The sequence below is a fragment of the Lotus japonicus genome, chromosome 1 (assembly GCF_012489685.1).
Source record: "Lotus japonicus ecotype B-129 chromosome 1, LjGifu_v1.2".
Lineage (NCBI taxonomy): Eukaryota > Viridiplantae > Streptophyta > Magnoliopsida > Fabales > Fabaceae > Lotus > Lotus japonicus.
Genome location: NC_080041.1, coordinates 131188566 through 131203690, shown reverse-complemented (window position 1 = coordinate 131203690; position 15125 = coordinate 131188566). Strand labels below are relative to the sequence as shown.

The following is a 15125-nucleotide window of genomic DNA, read 5'->3' as shown; positions in this document are numbered from 1 at the left end:
GAAACTTCTTTATGCATTTTATTTTGGAGTTTAAAGTCGGTACAAACTTGCAAACCCGTATGAATTATTGCATTATGAATTTGTCCAAAAGTTAATAAGTTAAAATCAGGAGTACTTTCACTGAAGGTTTGGATGGTTTGGTAGACTTTTTCTTGCATTAATCTGGGAAGCCCAGCTATGAAGCGTTCTTTCCAGAATGCACTGGACCCATCTTCTCTTAAAACAACTTTTGAAAGGAACATGTCTTTATACCAACGGTAATCAGACATGGTTGGACAGTAGAGATTGGCGAGCTAGTTTTTAGCTCTTTCTCTGAACATATTGGAATCTCCTACAAAGTGTAATATTATTGTATAAACTAGTGTAGAAACGGCATCTTCCTCACCATTTTCTTTTATCTTGGTTAGGATTATCATCCTATCTTGTTCATTTATTAAGTTATCCCACCAACCCTTTAACTGACCAGTGAAGCCTTGAGTAATGACCAAGGCAGCTGCTCGATCAGAATTGTTTTTTGACTTATAAGCCATAGCAGCCATAACCATTTGATTTGTTAAATCAAGAATAGCTTGTTCACTCATGCCATCTAGATTCCATTCATTAATTCCAGATCCTTAAAAATGATTTTGAACAAGTTCTCCTCGTTCCTCAAATTGGACATCTGGGTAGGTTGGCCTATTGTAATAATTTCTAAGTTTGGGATAATGTGGTTGGTTTCCTTTTATCTTATTAACGGATAAATCTTCTTTTTCAAGATGATTTACTATTGGATCCCTTATAGTAAGTTTTTGCAGTTTAATTTTGATATCTTCTAAGTCTTGCGTTTTAGAGATCTTGATAGAACTTAGATCTTCTTTTGTATAGCTAGGGACCTTCAGAATAGGGCTTTGTAAACCTTTTCCTGTCATGGAAAGAATGGGATTTTTAGGAATACTTTTTTCTTCCTTTGATTCTATCCTTGTTAACTGTTTTGTCATGGTAGTTAACATTAGGTTTGAATAATTCATTTGCTGATGAATTTTACCAATATCTTCTTTATCAACTATTCCTTCTTTGCTTATCTTTTTGTACGGAGAGGCTTTGACTTCTTGATCTTCTACTTGGATTTTTACTCCTTCTTGGGGTGGATATTCTGAGGTTACTACCTTATCTTGAATTGTTTTCCAATTTGAACTTATTTTTCCTAGAGGATTAACTTCTTTTGAGAAAGGATAATCTATATTAGTTTTGATACAGAATGATTCAAACCAGTCAAAGAAATAATAGTTAAGTTCTTGATCTTCCATAGACTGGTAATATAGAGTCCTATAATTTTCTGTTTCTTCTTTAGGAAAGGTTGCAAAATACCAATCCCTTTTTGGCTTATTGTATTCCGCTAAAAAATCTTCTTTAATCCACTTCTTGTCAATTTGGAAAGGGTACTCTCTTGTTAATGTGTTTAAAACTTGAGAAGCGGTTGGAGAATATTCAGGAGAACCTGTATTTGTTTGGTAAACAGGTTGAGAGAGATTTGGATGACTATTATCTAACCCTTTGAGTCTTATGGTTGATTCTGTTGAAGATACAGAAGTTCTGGGGATGTCTACTTTATATAATTGTTCAGGAGTTCTCACCGCAAATGAATTGGATCTATTCATCCTTAGAGTTAGATTTGTCCCTTCTTGAATCAGTTCTCGTACTTGTGTATTATGAACTTTTTGTTGAGGTAAAGAGTTCTTGAATACCCATTCTTCAGGAACTTGACTCATAATTTCATCATGAGTAAGCTTCTTTGGAACTTGTACTGAAGATCTCTTTAGATTTGCTTCTAACATAATAGTTTCTTGTTTTGGTGATGATCTTAAGGCTTTAAAATTATAATTAATTTTTGAAACTTTATAATAAACTCTATATATTATTGAAAAAGGACCACTCTCTTCTTCAAATATGTCATCATTTGCCAATAAATCTAGCTGCAAAGCATTTTTAGTCCAACCGTTTTGTAGATTCATGGCATAGTTTGGATAACAATTAAAGAAAACAGGACCATCATGAAGGTTTGATTCTAAAACGGCAATTAAAGAATCTTTTGGTTTTAACAATCTCATGTCTCTCAACATGACAATTATTGGAGAATTAATTCCTAGTCTGAAATTGGGTTTTGCAGCTACTTGCACTAATCCTATGTGAATAAAATAATATCCATCTTTTACATGTTGATCTAAAATATCTTCATTTAATAATTTTATGGTACTCTTATGATCAGAACTATGCTGACAGCATTCTATTGTAAAAATAGAGTCGTCAGACCTATTGAACAAAGTATGTTGCTTGTAAATTTCTTTTTTCTTGACTATGGGTATTGACCAGTTTTGAAGGGCTCTTTCTATAGAGGCTATTTCTAATTCTTGTTGAGACAATCTATTGATCTCTTCTGTACTAGAGGATGAAGGTGGGATTATCATGTTATTATTAGGTTTTCCTAAGCCTATCTAACTTAAGGTTTTAATTAATCTTGCCATGTTTTAATGGGTTTTGTACCAAGGTTTGTGCTTCTCCCCAATCTAGCTAAACCAACGGGCTCACTACCTATCAAAGGCTTTACTGCCGGGACCACTAGACTGCATGGGTACCTCACACTATTCTTAGATGAAACCTTAGAAAACTGGCTTTGATTAAGAATTTTTTTTTTTTTTTTTAATATACCCACCAGAGAGCTTACACCAGAGACCCTAATCCCTCACGGGACCAGGCTCTGATACCAGAGACGGAAGCAGTGCATAGTAAAATAGAAGATAAATGAAGTTAAAGCATGAGTATTGAAAAGATCATCTTGAAATTTTGTAACGCATAAAACTATTGTCAGAATCTCTTATATATATATATATATATATATATATATATATATATATATATTAGAAATTATTTTATTGTACTTTATAAAAAAAGATAAATTAACTTTTGAGGGTTGATACCAACATTTGAATCCAAGTTCTCTTAACTAATTCTTTTCATGCTTAAGCAGGGTCAGACTATTCACTCCGTGTTAAAGTGCTTGAAGTATCGTCGTATGAGTTAGAGACTCTCATTTTTAGAAACTTGTTGTTTATTCCTTAATTTCTTGCAGTATGTAATTTTTTGATGAAAAAAATTATTAATAACTAATTAATTTCGAAAATAAAAAATTACTGAATGTCTATTTCATTATATTTCAAATCTACTATTTGTTAAAAATAATCAACGAATCCCATTCAAAAAAATAAAAATAATCAACGAATCATGCATTCGTTCTTTCCTTGTTTTCATATGGGCTTTGTAGCTACTGTACGCCAAAAAAATAATATGGGCTTGCGTCATCTAAATAATGCACTAATAATACATTGTAGAGCAAATGACATTATTGACAGAAAAAAAAAAGAGCAAATGACATTGACTTTTTTTTCTTCTTCTTCTTAGGTTTATATAATTGTTTCACTGAATTTTCATATATTAACAAAATATTAATCACACTTACTTTTTTTTTTTAGAATATTTCACTAACCTCGCATAAAATTTATCATTATTGTATCGATCTCCTTTATTTACACATTCTTTTTCCTCAAGTTTTATGCTGTCACAGAAGATGTGTCATCATCATCTTCAGTTAGTATGCACTCAATCTACCCTCACTCATTGATAGTGGAGGGGAAGATGTAGAAAAGCACATGGTTGAGTAAAAGACATTAATGAGAGCTCAATGTTTGACTGATTGAGGTCTAAGTAAGATCCATTTGAGGTACAATTTTCAATATACCCCCCTCCTTAGGTTGCTTCGTGAAAATCTTTTTAATGTGAACTACCAAATGGGGATGAAATTCAGAATGAAAGTTGAGTGATGCAAGATGTTTTTCCAGCACCTGGCTGCAAAATCACTGTAGTGTAATTTCTTCTCCTATTGAATTCTTGATTTACACTCACATCGTCATTCTCCGGTGTGTACAGTTAAAAAAAAAGGACACGTGAGTCATAATTAGGAATTAATTGCAGCCATTAGATCAAAAAGAATTTGAAGGGTGGAGATTAAGTGTAAGTCTTTAATTTAACTATTTTTTTTTTGTGTAGTTTTTATTTATTTAATTTGTAAATAAAAATTGTTATGGAGGTGTGCGGGTGCAGGGGAAGCCGTGAACCTGACTCCGTAATAGAATTGCCTTTCTTCATCCTCACCTCACCACACCACACCACACCACAGACTCACTCACTTTCCGCACTCTCCTTCATTTCGATTTCCAAAAACACCATAACCTAATTGCTCCCTCTCACCTTTCACAGGGATCCGGTACCGTTCTTCTTCTTTCACTTCATTCTAATTTCTTGCTACAAGATCCAATTGTTCTTGCTTATTCATTATCTTTTATAATTGCAGGTACTACTAGTATGATTCATGTGTAAAAGTAAAACACTTGATTTCAATGGACACAACTGCTGTGAGTTTTTATTTTCTTTCCCCTTTCACCAAATTTCACTAATAACTATTAGTATATCACTTTAAATAAATAAATAAATAGACTTCTATATGTTATCTTCAATTGGTTTCTTGACTATTCTAACTTGCATCAAATTTTCAATTATTTAACTGTAACTGTTGAATTGGAATGTGTCAATAATCAACATGAACTATAGCTGACTTTAATCTTTTCCTGATTTCAATTATCACCTTTTAAATGTATAGTGGTGTGAGAGTGTCTCTTATGTTTAATTACATTATCCTATTTCATGAAGGTTAAAGAAGAAGAAAAGATTGCCTGCGTGATTGGGGACCGGTCAACTAGCGATGTTGTTGTGAGGCTACGCACCAAGGAAGGTCGAGATGATTGGCTGTATTGCCACTCTGAGATTCTTGTGAAAAACTCCAAGTTCTTTGCTGAAAGGCTGTCTGAGAGCTGGCCGACTTTAGCGATCATTGATTCGCGAAACTGCGTTGATGTGTATTGCCAAGAATCGAATTTTGATCACCATGTTAATCTTGTTCGCCTTCTCTACGTTGTCATAGATGGTTCAGTTGATGATTTGTGGCATGGTGTTAGAAATGCCTTAGGAATTATCCAGGTGGCGGTTGAGCTTGGATGCCAACAGATTGTCACTGCTTGTGTGAGCTACTTAGAAGCGGTCGCGTGGGAAGAGGCTGAGGAGGAGGAGATATTGAAAATTGTTCCTCAAATGGGATTACAAGCTGAGCCTATCTTAGCTAGACTTCAACCAGTAAAACATTCAGCTCTTGTTAATGTCTTTCTCTCAGCCGTCCGCTTTGCTACATCTTCCCCTCCGCCATCAATGAATGATCTGAAATCTTCAGTGCAGGAGCAGCTTGAGTACATGCTAACTGAAGATGATGATGACAGTCCTTTGGTGACAGCTGATGACAGCATAAAAATTGAGGTAAAAGAATGTGTAAACAAACTAATTTCCAGGTTTAACAGCTCATTAATAGCTTTATTCTGTGGTTCCACAGAATCACTTTCTGAGGCAGGGAATACCCAGTTGTTTCAATCCTATTTGACTGATTTGTTGTGGGCTTGTCAGATATTGAGTAAGTTGGAAATAATGAGAGAATTTGTTGAGTATTGGTTTGATGCATCAGAAAAGATCATCAGGGTACTTGAGCAAGGAAGTTCAACAACTGAAGTCATTGAGATAAAGCTGCGAGCCGTTGAGGTTACATCAAAGGTTCTAGAGGCAATTGGATATGGTGTTGTTACATTGCCAACTGTGAAACGACTTCATGTTTTGAAATTGTGGCTTCCATTTGTGAGGGTTACCAAACCATTGGTTGACTCCGCCTCAATGAACTCTGAGAGTGATGTGTTGCTTAAAATAGATGGCGATTTGTGGCAACTCCTGGAATCCACTTTTGTTTCAATCATTCTTGCATTGCCATCAGGAGATCAGGCAGAAGTTTTCACTGAATGGTTGGAAAATGAGTATATCCGGTATCCAGACTTAACTGAGGCATTTGATGTATGGTGTTATAGGTCCAAGGTTGCTAAGAGAAGATTATCATCACTAGGGGATGCGCATTCCATGATCAACTCTGTTCCTTAATATTAGATGACTAATCCAAGATAGGAACCTAGTCAAAGGCATAAGACACATCTTCTCTTTGTTTGCAAGTCAAAGGAAATTTTTGTTGGAGGCATCCAGATCATGTTCATCCTCTCAATTCAATGTAAATTGTGTTGAAGAGTTGTAAAACATTGTTGTAGTTCTAACTCTGAACTGTAGAGAATGTATTTTTTTGAAAGGGTTGATTTCAGAGCAACCAAAATCATGCATAACTGACTTAAGGATAATATAGTTGAAAATTGTGTGTGAGCTTGTGGTGCAGAGTTTGTGTAGCAGGTAGGAAGATTGAAATGCAAGCTGCTAAATAATTTCATTCACCAAATACTTTATAGGCATATTTTTCTTAAGACTTAAGAGGGTAGAATTAAGCTGCATAACAACAAAAAATTGACAGGTTCTGATTTCTTAATGGCTCAGCTGCACAAATACCTTATTTCCTTAATTGAAAGGTTGGTTAGGCTTGTGAGGTAGGTATGAGTGGTGGATGGTAGCGGCAGTTGTGGGAAGGTGGAGGTAAGTACAGCATGACATTTTAGTTAATTTATCTTTATTTCACAATTAAAACTAGATTGTGTTACACGAAAAATATATAAACAGTCAAGCAGTTGACAAAAACAAACATCAACTATAACAAAGTTTGGCCAAGACCAATGGATGCTGTAGCCACTGCGTGTTCAAGCAGTGTAGCTATTTGGTGCCAATTTTGGACATAAGTCATGTGGTGCCCTTCTTTATGTTTTTGTTAAACTGAGATATCAACTATTAGTCAGTGTGCTATAGATAGGAATTGAAAGAATGGGGAAAGGTGAAATCTTTAGTAACACCTTGAAGTCTTGCACCAAATTCTCATGTCATAGGCCAAAATTGCTATATTACTTAGCCTTTTACTGACATATTAGCAAAGATAAACAAGACTGCTAACATATCAGCTAATATAATTTATCAGTCCTGCTCCTTTTATTGAAGTAATGTCACACTAAATGCCCTGATAGATGTGAAACTTCTAACGGAGTCACCATTAATCATTTTTATTTGAAAATAATTAACAATAAGAAAATCCTGTTTTAGTGTCACCATAAAAGGCCCTTGATTCTCCTTCAATAAGCAGCAAACAATGAACCCTTCTACATTTAAGGTTTAAACCACATGTATCTTTCATTAACGCAAATCCTATTCGAGCCGGTAAAATCACTATGAGCCACAATGCTGAATATTTAACGTACTCAATATACGTAAGTATAGTTACCATTATTGGTATTTACTCATTGATTTTATGGATTGTAATTTTCCCGTCTCTATTCTCTACAATTAATTCAGTATCATGTTGAACGATAAATCAGTGTAGCCTCCTCCATGTAAATACAAAAGAATCTAGAAATCATTTTACCTCCATTTCTGTGTCTATCACAAATCAGTCACCTTTCTGGGGTGATCATTCTTGAAATTGGTCCTGATCTCTTCAAGGGAAGATTTGCAAAATATCACAACGTCATATTCTCAATCGAAGATATATTGGTATGTTTACCAAAATAATATTTATGACATCAATCCCTCTATCCCATTCCCACCTTCAGAACCGACAAAAATAATATACAACCTCAACCATAAACTCTCCAATTCTGTACTATCTAAGAACTAAAATGGTTCTATGTAGGGTATAAACCTATACTAATGTAAAATTCCTTCTTTATTTACACTACTATTTTTCATTACTCCCCCTCATAATCAGGGAAATCAGAAGAAATTGTGCAGTGTACCCTTCAGACACTTATTCATGTCACAAAGTCTGGCAACAATTGTGCTGCAAACCTCTTTGGGTTTTGCATGCTGATAGTCTCATAAGCAGCAGCTGAAGAGTGAGGAGAAGAAGTGTTCATGGCGTCGAACTCGTTCGGTTCACTGATGTCAAGGCCTCTTCCCAGTTGAATGTTCTGGTTTGGGAGAAATGTTTGATGAGTTCCTGGTAATGAGTCAAGACCAAGAGTGAGAGACACTCCATTACCTGAAAACCTTTGTGTGAATTGCTCAGCATCAAACCTACCAATATCACCAATTGGATACTGTCCAAAACCTCCCATGAAGTTTGTTTGGTTTCCCATGAAAGAGTACCCATCTCTGCCTTGCTGCCTCTCATCACCAAATTTCATTGAAAGATGCTCATTGTTTGCATCATTGGACTTGACATCCATGTCGATTGAAGGGACACTGTTTGTCGAATGCATCATTTCCTGGTTCCTTTGTTTCTTGGGACTTCCTTGTGTGATTCCTTCAAGTTCTGATGATCCCATGAAGCTGAATCCTGATTGGTTTCTGACATTTCCTCCCATTGGTGATGTTGGTGGTCTAGAAACTGAAACTGCAGGATTGTCTTGGCCTTTGGAATTGAAACTTCCAGCTTCAGTTTCAGAGATAGGACCTTTCTCTTGAGATGCTGCAGCCATTTTCTTTGAAGAATCTTCATTGCTCTTGCTTGATTTATCCTCAGACCCATTGTTCTCATGCTCCTTCATCTCCTCCATGTACATCTCTTCCACCATTGGCTTCCAAAGCCGAACTCGAGCATTTATAAACCAATTTGAAACCTGTTATAGTCCAAATCTTTATCAACATGATGACTGTCAAAATTGAGATGAAGAAGTAAAGAACCATTCAGTGAAGAATGTTTTTTACCTGGCTCCTAGTAAGTCCTGTTTGTTTTGCAAGCATGTGCTTGTCCGAATCCTTTGGATAGCTGAAACCAAAATCAGTGATTTCAGCATAATATTACACTATCCACAATCTTTAAGGTAATAGTAAAACTTAAAATAGGAGGAGAGTTAGGAATGTTAAGCACAATAATGGAAATCTTAAGTGAAAATCAATTGAGAAACTTATATGAGTAGCTTCTGGATACCAAAATTGATTCCTAATGTATATGTTTGGTTTCACATTGCTCATCCATAAAAACACTTCTATTCTTCACTAACGTGGTTTTCATCATTAGAACATGTTTGGGTGAAATCATAGAAGCATTTCAAGCTCACAAAATTATGTTGAAGCCAAGGCAAAAAGACTAGACTTTTGACTTAAGATAAAAGTGATTTTAGCTATTCACACGACAATTCTTTTATTTTTCTATGAAAATGAAAACCACTTTTATAGCAAACACATACAAACATGAATTACGTCACTTTCAAGTCATTTTAACATAATCAATTTTGTCATAGTCAATTCTATTTAAAATCACTTCTGACAACGCTAGACCAAACATGCATTAAGGGTACTTACGGGTGGAGGAAGTGTTCAAAGAGCCAAGCGCGAAGAACAGAAACAGATCTTTCAGGCAATCCTCTCTGGGGTCTCCAAGCATTGTGCTGGATCATTCCCAATTGTTGGAGAGCTCGCTGTTGCCTTAGATGATGGTCTACATATTTGAGTCTTGAACCTTCCATTTTACCTCCAAAGCAATCCTCTTCTCCCAAGTTCTTATTCACTGCTCGAATTTGGCCTGTTATTGCATCTTTCAGACACCGGAACTGCTTGGAGATTGTTTGCAGTGCAAGTGCAGTGTAAGTTCTCGCTGAGCTAATCCCTGCAGCTTGCTCAAACGATGAAACCACAATCTCCATCTGGTTGTGGTACTGTCTGTACCTTTGCTCCACCTTCAACCAACAATAGCAAAAAGATGTGAAAAACATATCAATCGATCAGCAATCACCAAAGTAATCTTTACCTTTCTATAATCTATAGTACAACTTGACTTCCATTCATTAATCAATGAAAGAAGGGTGTAGAATTTAGGAATAATGTCATCACAGTCTAATTAGCCTCTAAGCTAACACTTTATGTGTGTCCTTAGATTCTCATTACATTTATCCAAAATTACTTTTTCTTCATTCCATTTAAAGGCATGAATTTTCTTTGAAATTGCGTTAAGGAAAATCCACACATTGCATTTGGAAGATTTGACCTTATCTTATAATCTTATAAACTAGGTGCTTTTATGTAGGTGTTTGGGTAAATTTATAAAAAATTAAAAATAGTTCATTACCTACTTTTCAGCTATTTTGAGCTTATTTTCACAATTAAATCAGATTAACTTATGAATAGATATTTTGAGCTTATTTCAATAAGCTATTTAAATTAGCTTAAGAATAATCGCCTATATGATAAGTGATTATTACCAGCAGGTGCTCAATTAAGTTGTATTGGTATAAATGTTAGGTGAATGCAAACAAACATTTAACCGATCCAACCCTTCACATCCGTTAACTTTTATGCATTGAAATGTGTACAAATGTACACCAGGGACCGAACTACATAAAATCAAACACACTCATGTGAAATGCCATAAACACAGAGATTCAAGAGGAATTTATATTTCTATCAGCACACACTTTAAAATAGGTTGAATATATTTTTAGTCAATTTATGCTAAATGTGTTTTCGTCAAAGTTAAAGTCAGCCTCACATTTTATACAAATCAAAATCAAATATTTAAGTCATTTGCTTATAAAAAAAAAATATTTAAGTCATTTTTATTAAAATTAATCTTAGTCTTTGATTAGGAGAATCAATGGTTAAAATAAAAACAAGCACCAAAAGAAGAAATCACAAAAAAGTGCCAAAAACTATAATTAAAGTGAACAACTAATACCTCATCAAGCATGCTGATTAACTTTGCCTTCTTCATCTGAATTTCTTGTCTTTCCGCAGTTGAAAGCTCAGCGCTACGCTTCTCACTCCCTTCCCCACCTCCACTACCTGCCACCGACGACTCTCCGATCAGCCTATTGTTCGGTCCACCACTCTTCTTCGCCAATTCAGTGTTAACATTCGCCACCTCTTCTAGAAGCTCATGCGCTGCTCTCAAATACTTTGAGCTCAGAAGCACACTCTGAACCCCGGAAGCACCATTGTGAGTCACCCCAGAAGCGGAAGACGGCGACCCGCCAGACAGTGCCTGCGCCTGTCCCTCCCGAAAAGACCCCATCTGCACCTGCTGCGGGGAGAGGCTCAGGGAAAGCCCTTGCTGAGCGCGTGGTGTGTCACGCGCCGCCGGGTTGCCGTCAATTGTGTTCCAGAGATTGTACTGCATGCGGGGCATGAAGCCATGCAAGGATGGAACGTCGATGGAATGATGGTGCTGCTGGTGGTGGTGGTTGAGGTCTTGTGAGGACGAGGCTTGGAGAGGGATGCCGACGAATTGTTGGCCGTGAGTGGGCGGCGCGTGGGGGGAGAAGGAGTTGTTGTTGTTGTTGCTTGCGGCAGAGGCGGCGTTGAGGAAGACGAGATTGCCGGCGGTGTGGGACTGCGGTGGTTGCTGCGGCGTGTTGTCTGAGTATTGGATGTAGCTGCCGGGATTCATGAGAACTAGAGTTTGGAGTCCGTCGGCGCCGCCGCCAGCTGATTGGATTTCGGAGTTACCATGATAGTACGTCGCCATCGGTTTCGGGTAAAAATATGTTGTCACTTCACTGAAAAAGAGACTAAGCTAGTACGTTAGTTACAAATACACAACAAGCCTTTCAAAGTTGTTCACATCCAATCCAACACACTCCACATCAAAAAAACCAAAAAAAACAAGCTCACAAACACATGTGTAGTTGGTTGAATTCATGGTGGAAAACTTCCATTACTAATAAGAGAGAAGTATTTTATTTTAGTTTTTGTAGCTGTATACCTTAATTTCAATTTTAGCGTGATTTTTCACGGTAAATTCAAACATATATATAAAGTGTTTAGATCAACTTTTTTTTTATGTGATTAAATTTGAAATTCTTAAAAAAAAAATTAGAATTGATTATGGCTTCAAAATCAATTTGAGAATTGTTTACAGACATAAGTGTTAACCCCAAAAATGTAATAATTATTTGTATCATAGCAACACAATATACCTTAAGCTTTGTGATGAATATTTGGGTATGATTTGCGGATCAACCCATCAAACAACTCCCAATAATTGATGATACTTTAATCTGGCTCTCGAAGCCTTCTGAAAAGAATCCTGAAGAAATAAACAAAGTTAGAGGAGTAAGCAATGATGAATTAATCAGAAAAACCGATTAACATTAATTAAGCATCTTGAATTATTTGAGATCATGTTTCACTTGTTCCAAATAAAGATAAGAACCAAAGGAATTAATAGATGAAGTTTTATGGAGAGAAAGAGAAATTTTTGAGACAGAGAGAAGGAAGGAAAGGAGATTGTTTATGTCTTAGTTTATGAAATGATATCACAGCAAATAGCAACAGTGTACCTGGTGTGACATAAATTGGGGTGCGCACGTGCTTCATGATCGTCTGAGAAATGCAAAGAAAAGGAGAATTTCAATTACAGTGACCCAAAACCTATGAGAAGCAGAATTTAGAGACACAAAAGAGACAGACAAAGCAGAGTTACAGTTATGGCTTAACATACATAGAAGGAAGCTAAGAAGTAAGAACACATCAAATCAAAGAAGATCGATGTAGATAGATGCATCAAATTAAAACCCACCCACCTGTCAACGTGATCTATCTATGTTTTGGATTTCATCAGTCCCTTCAGTTCCAAAGAGGGAAAGCTCTGTGTCAGACTCAAAATCCTCTGCAATTCCACACCAACTGAAAAAGGAAAAAAATAAAAAAGAGTTTGAGGAGAGAGAGATGGTTATAAAAGACTCTGCAAAAAAGATACACATCTTTATTCACCTCATTATCCACACATTTATGACCATTTTCTTATTAAGAAAATGATTTTTTAAATGTATGAAATTCTGGGTAGGGGAAAATTTTGTGAGTGAACTGGTTTCAGTAGCTTTTTTGAAGAGTACCTGTGAGTGAATAGATCAATACAGGGGAAGTTCTTTTTGATTTGACCCTCTGTTTTCAAATCATTTGATGCAATCCATGCTACCTTTGATGAGCAACAAAGAACTTTTCAAGGAAAAAGAGACCGAGAGAGAAAGAGAGAGAGAGAGACCAGTTCTGTTGAGCTGAGAAATCTATAAAAAAAATTATATATATAATGAAAACGCAATCAAGGTGTGTCAGAAGATACAAACAGCTGAAAAACGAGGAAACGTCTCCTTCCACAAAGCTCAATTAATTGTTTGTTTAATGAGAAAATGAAAAGAAAAGAAAAGAAAAAAGAGAGGTTGATGATGATGATGATGGACAAGTAGCGGGTGGAGGGATCTCATTGCTCATTTTTTCTCCATTAAATATCTTGTTGTCGTTTTCGGAATTTTTCCATTTCTTTTTTTTCTTATCAACTTATTTGGGAATTTTTGTGGTTGGATGCCTGAGTTTGAAGATAAAGCAATTAAAATGCTAAGGAACACAAAACCAACTACCATAACACCAACTTTATTAATGCTTTCCAAAGCTGAAAATTATATTCCTCCAAATTGTTTTCCACAAATATTTACATTACATTTGTATCTCCTTGTAATGATTGTCTCGTTTTTATTCTTTTGGTAAATCATTGTATCTTCAAATTTACCTATATTACTATTCACACAAGACTCAAGGAAACTAAACTAGGTAAAAAAAAAAGCAAGATTTAAGCCAAAATCCTAATTTAAATGGGTGAAAATAGATCTTTTTTTCAGCCTTGCCTCATGCTTTTCAGGCTGTTCATTGTTTTCAGCGCTCCACTTTAATTTCCATTAAATTGTTCCGCGATTTACGCCACATAAAGTCGTGTAACGTCAGGACAATTAATGCACACGTTCGACCGAAGTCAAAATCAAATTAATGTAAATCAAATAGTGCACATTTATGATGAGACATGACTAGGCCACGACCTTAGAAGCATCCAACTTTTAGAAGCAAGGCATGTTTTTAAAGCATGCGGTCTCCTAATAGTTGGTGGTCAGCCTTCGCAAGGGGATGATTATCAATGTTTTGAAAACCAGATGAATCATTGAATCAGTGAACCACAAAAAATCGGGTAATCAAGATTCAAGATAATTAATGCATGTTTGGTTGGGTCAAGATCAAATTAATGTAAATTAATCGATTCTCATTTGTGAGGGGATAGAGCGCTAGAGGCATCAAACTTTCAGAAGCCAAGCATATGTTTAAAATACATGTTCTTCCAATAGTTGATAGGGTGGTCACCCTTCATGAGGGGATAATTATCAATATTTTAAAAATCAGACTGACCATTGAATCAACTTACCGCAAAAAAAAGTTATGTAATTAGAAACGTCATGACAATTAATGTACGATCAGTTGACTCGAAATCAAATTAATAAGAACTAAACGATTCTTATTTAGGAGGGCTAAGATCCCCATGAGCATCAAATTTTGGAAGCAAAACATGTCTTCAAAGTATATGGTGTCCCCAAAGTTGATAGGATGATCACCCTTCATGAATGCTTTAAAAATTAGACAGGTCATTGAACCACAAAAAAATCATGTAATTAGAAGCGTCAAGACAATTAATGCATGACCGAATAGGTCAAGATCAAATTAATGTAAATTAGCCTGTTCTCATTTATGAGGGAACACAACCCCATAGGCATCAAACTTTCGGAAGTAAATATTTTTTTTATTGAACTATATGGTCTCTCAATAATGGTCACCCTAGTGTAGCTCTGTGAGGATTCCAATTATTGTCATCCTAGCTCAGTGAGGAGGAGATAGTTGTCAATATTTTAAAAATCATACCGATCGTTGAACCAGTGAGTGCACTAATTCACAATTAAATGGTTCAACCATGGTTTGGTTGAATGATTTTTTTGAATGATGATACTTAAAGCATAATATATTGAATAATTTTTTAATCTAAAATATTAGTAAATTAAGTCAAATTAAATTTTAAATTGATACAAAAGCATTATAATGTATTTATAAGATAATAAACTTATAAAATAATATTTTTATGTGAGTATTTAACTTGAAATTCGAAATTGATTTAAATAAAAGATATTTTTATAAAATTTGGAATTTTTTAGAACTTTTCAAAAGAAGAGTGCTACCAACACTATCTTTTTTATTGTTGAAATTTATGTTGGTCCCTCAAAACTACGAGTAAACGCATATAATCGGTGGTCCAGAAAGGATAGCTCTAGTGG

The 15125-nt window shown here is 35.5% G+C and overlaps 2 protein-coding genes across 4 annotated transcripts; one reads left to right on the top strand and one right to left on the bottom strand.

Annotated features, from left to right (window-relative positions):
* Window positions 1–4146: 4146 nt before the first annotated feature.
* LOC130730812 (BTB/POZ domain-containing protein At3g05675) lies at window positions 4147–6330 on the top strand. Its single transcript, XM_057582929.1, has 3 exons — window positions 4147–4297; window positions 4385–4445; window positions 4741–6330. The coding sequence occupies exons 2-3, from the start codon at window positions 4431–4433 to the stop codon at window positions 6058–6060; spliced, it is 1335 nt and encodes a 444-aa protein (XP_057438912.1). The 5' UTR covers window positions 4147–4297; window positions 4385–4430; the 3' UTR covers window positions 6061–6330.
* Window positions 6331–7551: 1221 nt separating this feature from the next.
* On the bottom strand, window positions 7552–13213 carry LOC130730811 (BEL1-like homeodomain protein 1). 3 transcript variants are annotated; one of them, XM_057582927.1, is made up of 8 exons: window positions 12876–13213; window positions 12564–12666; window positions 12321–12363; window positions 11958–12067; window positions 10718–11549; window positions 9349–9722; window positions 8752–8812; window positions 7552–8663 (listed from the first exon to the last, which is right to left on the bottom strand). In XM_057582927.1, the coding sequence occupies exons 5-8, from the start codon at window positions 11504–11506 to the stop codon at window positions 7854–7856; spliced, it is 2034 nt and encodes a 677-aa protein (XP_057438910.1). In that variant the 5' UTR covers window positions 11507–11549; window positions 11958–12067; window positions 12321–12363; window positions 12564–12666; window positions 12876–13213; the 3' UTR covers window positions 7552–7853. The 3 variants fall into 3 exon arrangements, with proteins under 3 accessions (XP_057438910.1, XP_057438911.1, XP_057438909.1); XM_057582928.1 differs by having other exon boundaries at window positions 10718–11537; window positions 12321–12411; window positions 12876–13212; XM_057582926.1 differs by having other exon boundaries at window positions 10718–11537; window positions 12876–13212.
* Window positions 13214–15125: the final 1912 nt, after the last annotated feature.

Coding starts and splice junctions, on each gene's coding strand:
- LOC130730811 (XM_057582927.1), bottom strand. CDS start 11,506: ATGGCGACGTACTATCATGGTAACTCCGAAATCCAATCAGCTGGCGGC. Junction 9,723..10,717: donor TAATCAGCATGCTTGATGAG/GTATTAGTTGTT, acceptor TGTTGGTTGAAG/GTGGAGCAAAGGTACAGACA. Junction 8,664..8,751: donor CAGGACTTACTAGGAGCCAG/GTAAAAAACATT, acceptor GGACTATAACAG/GTTTCAAATTGGTTTATAAA.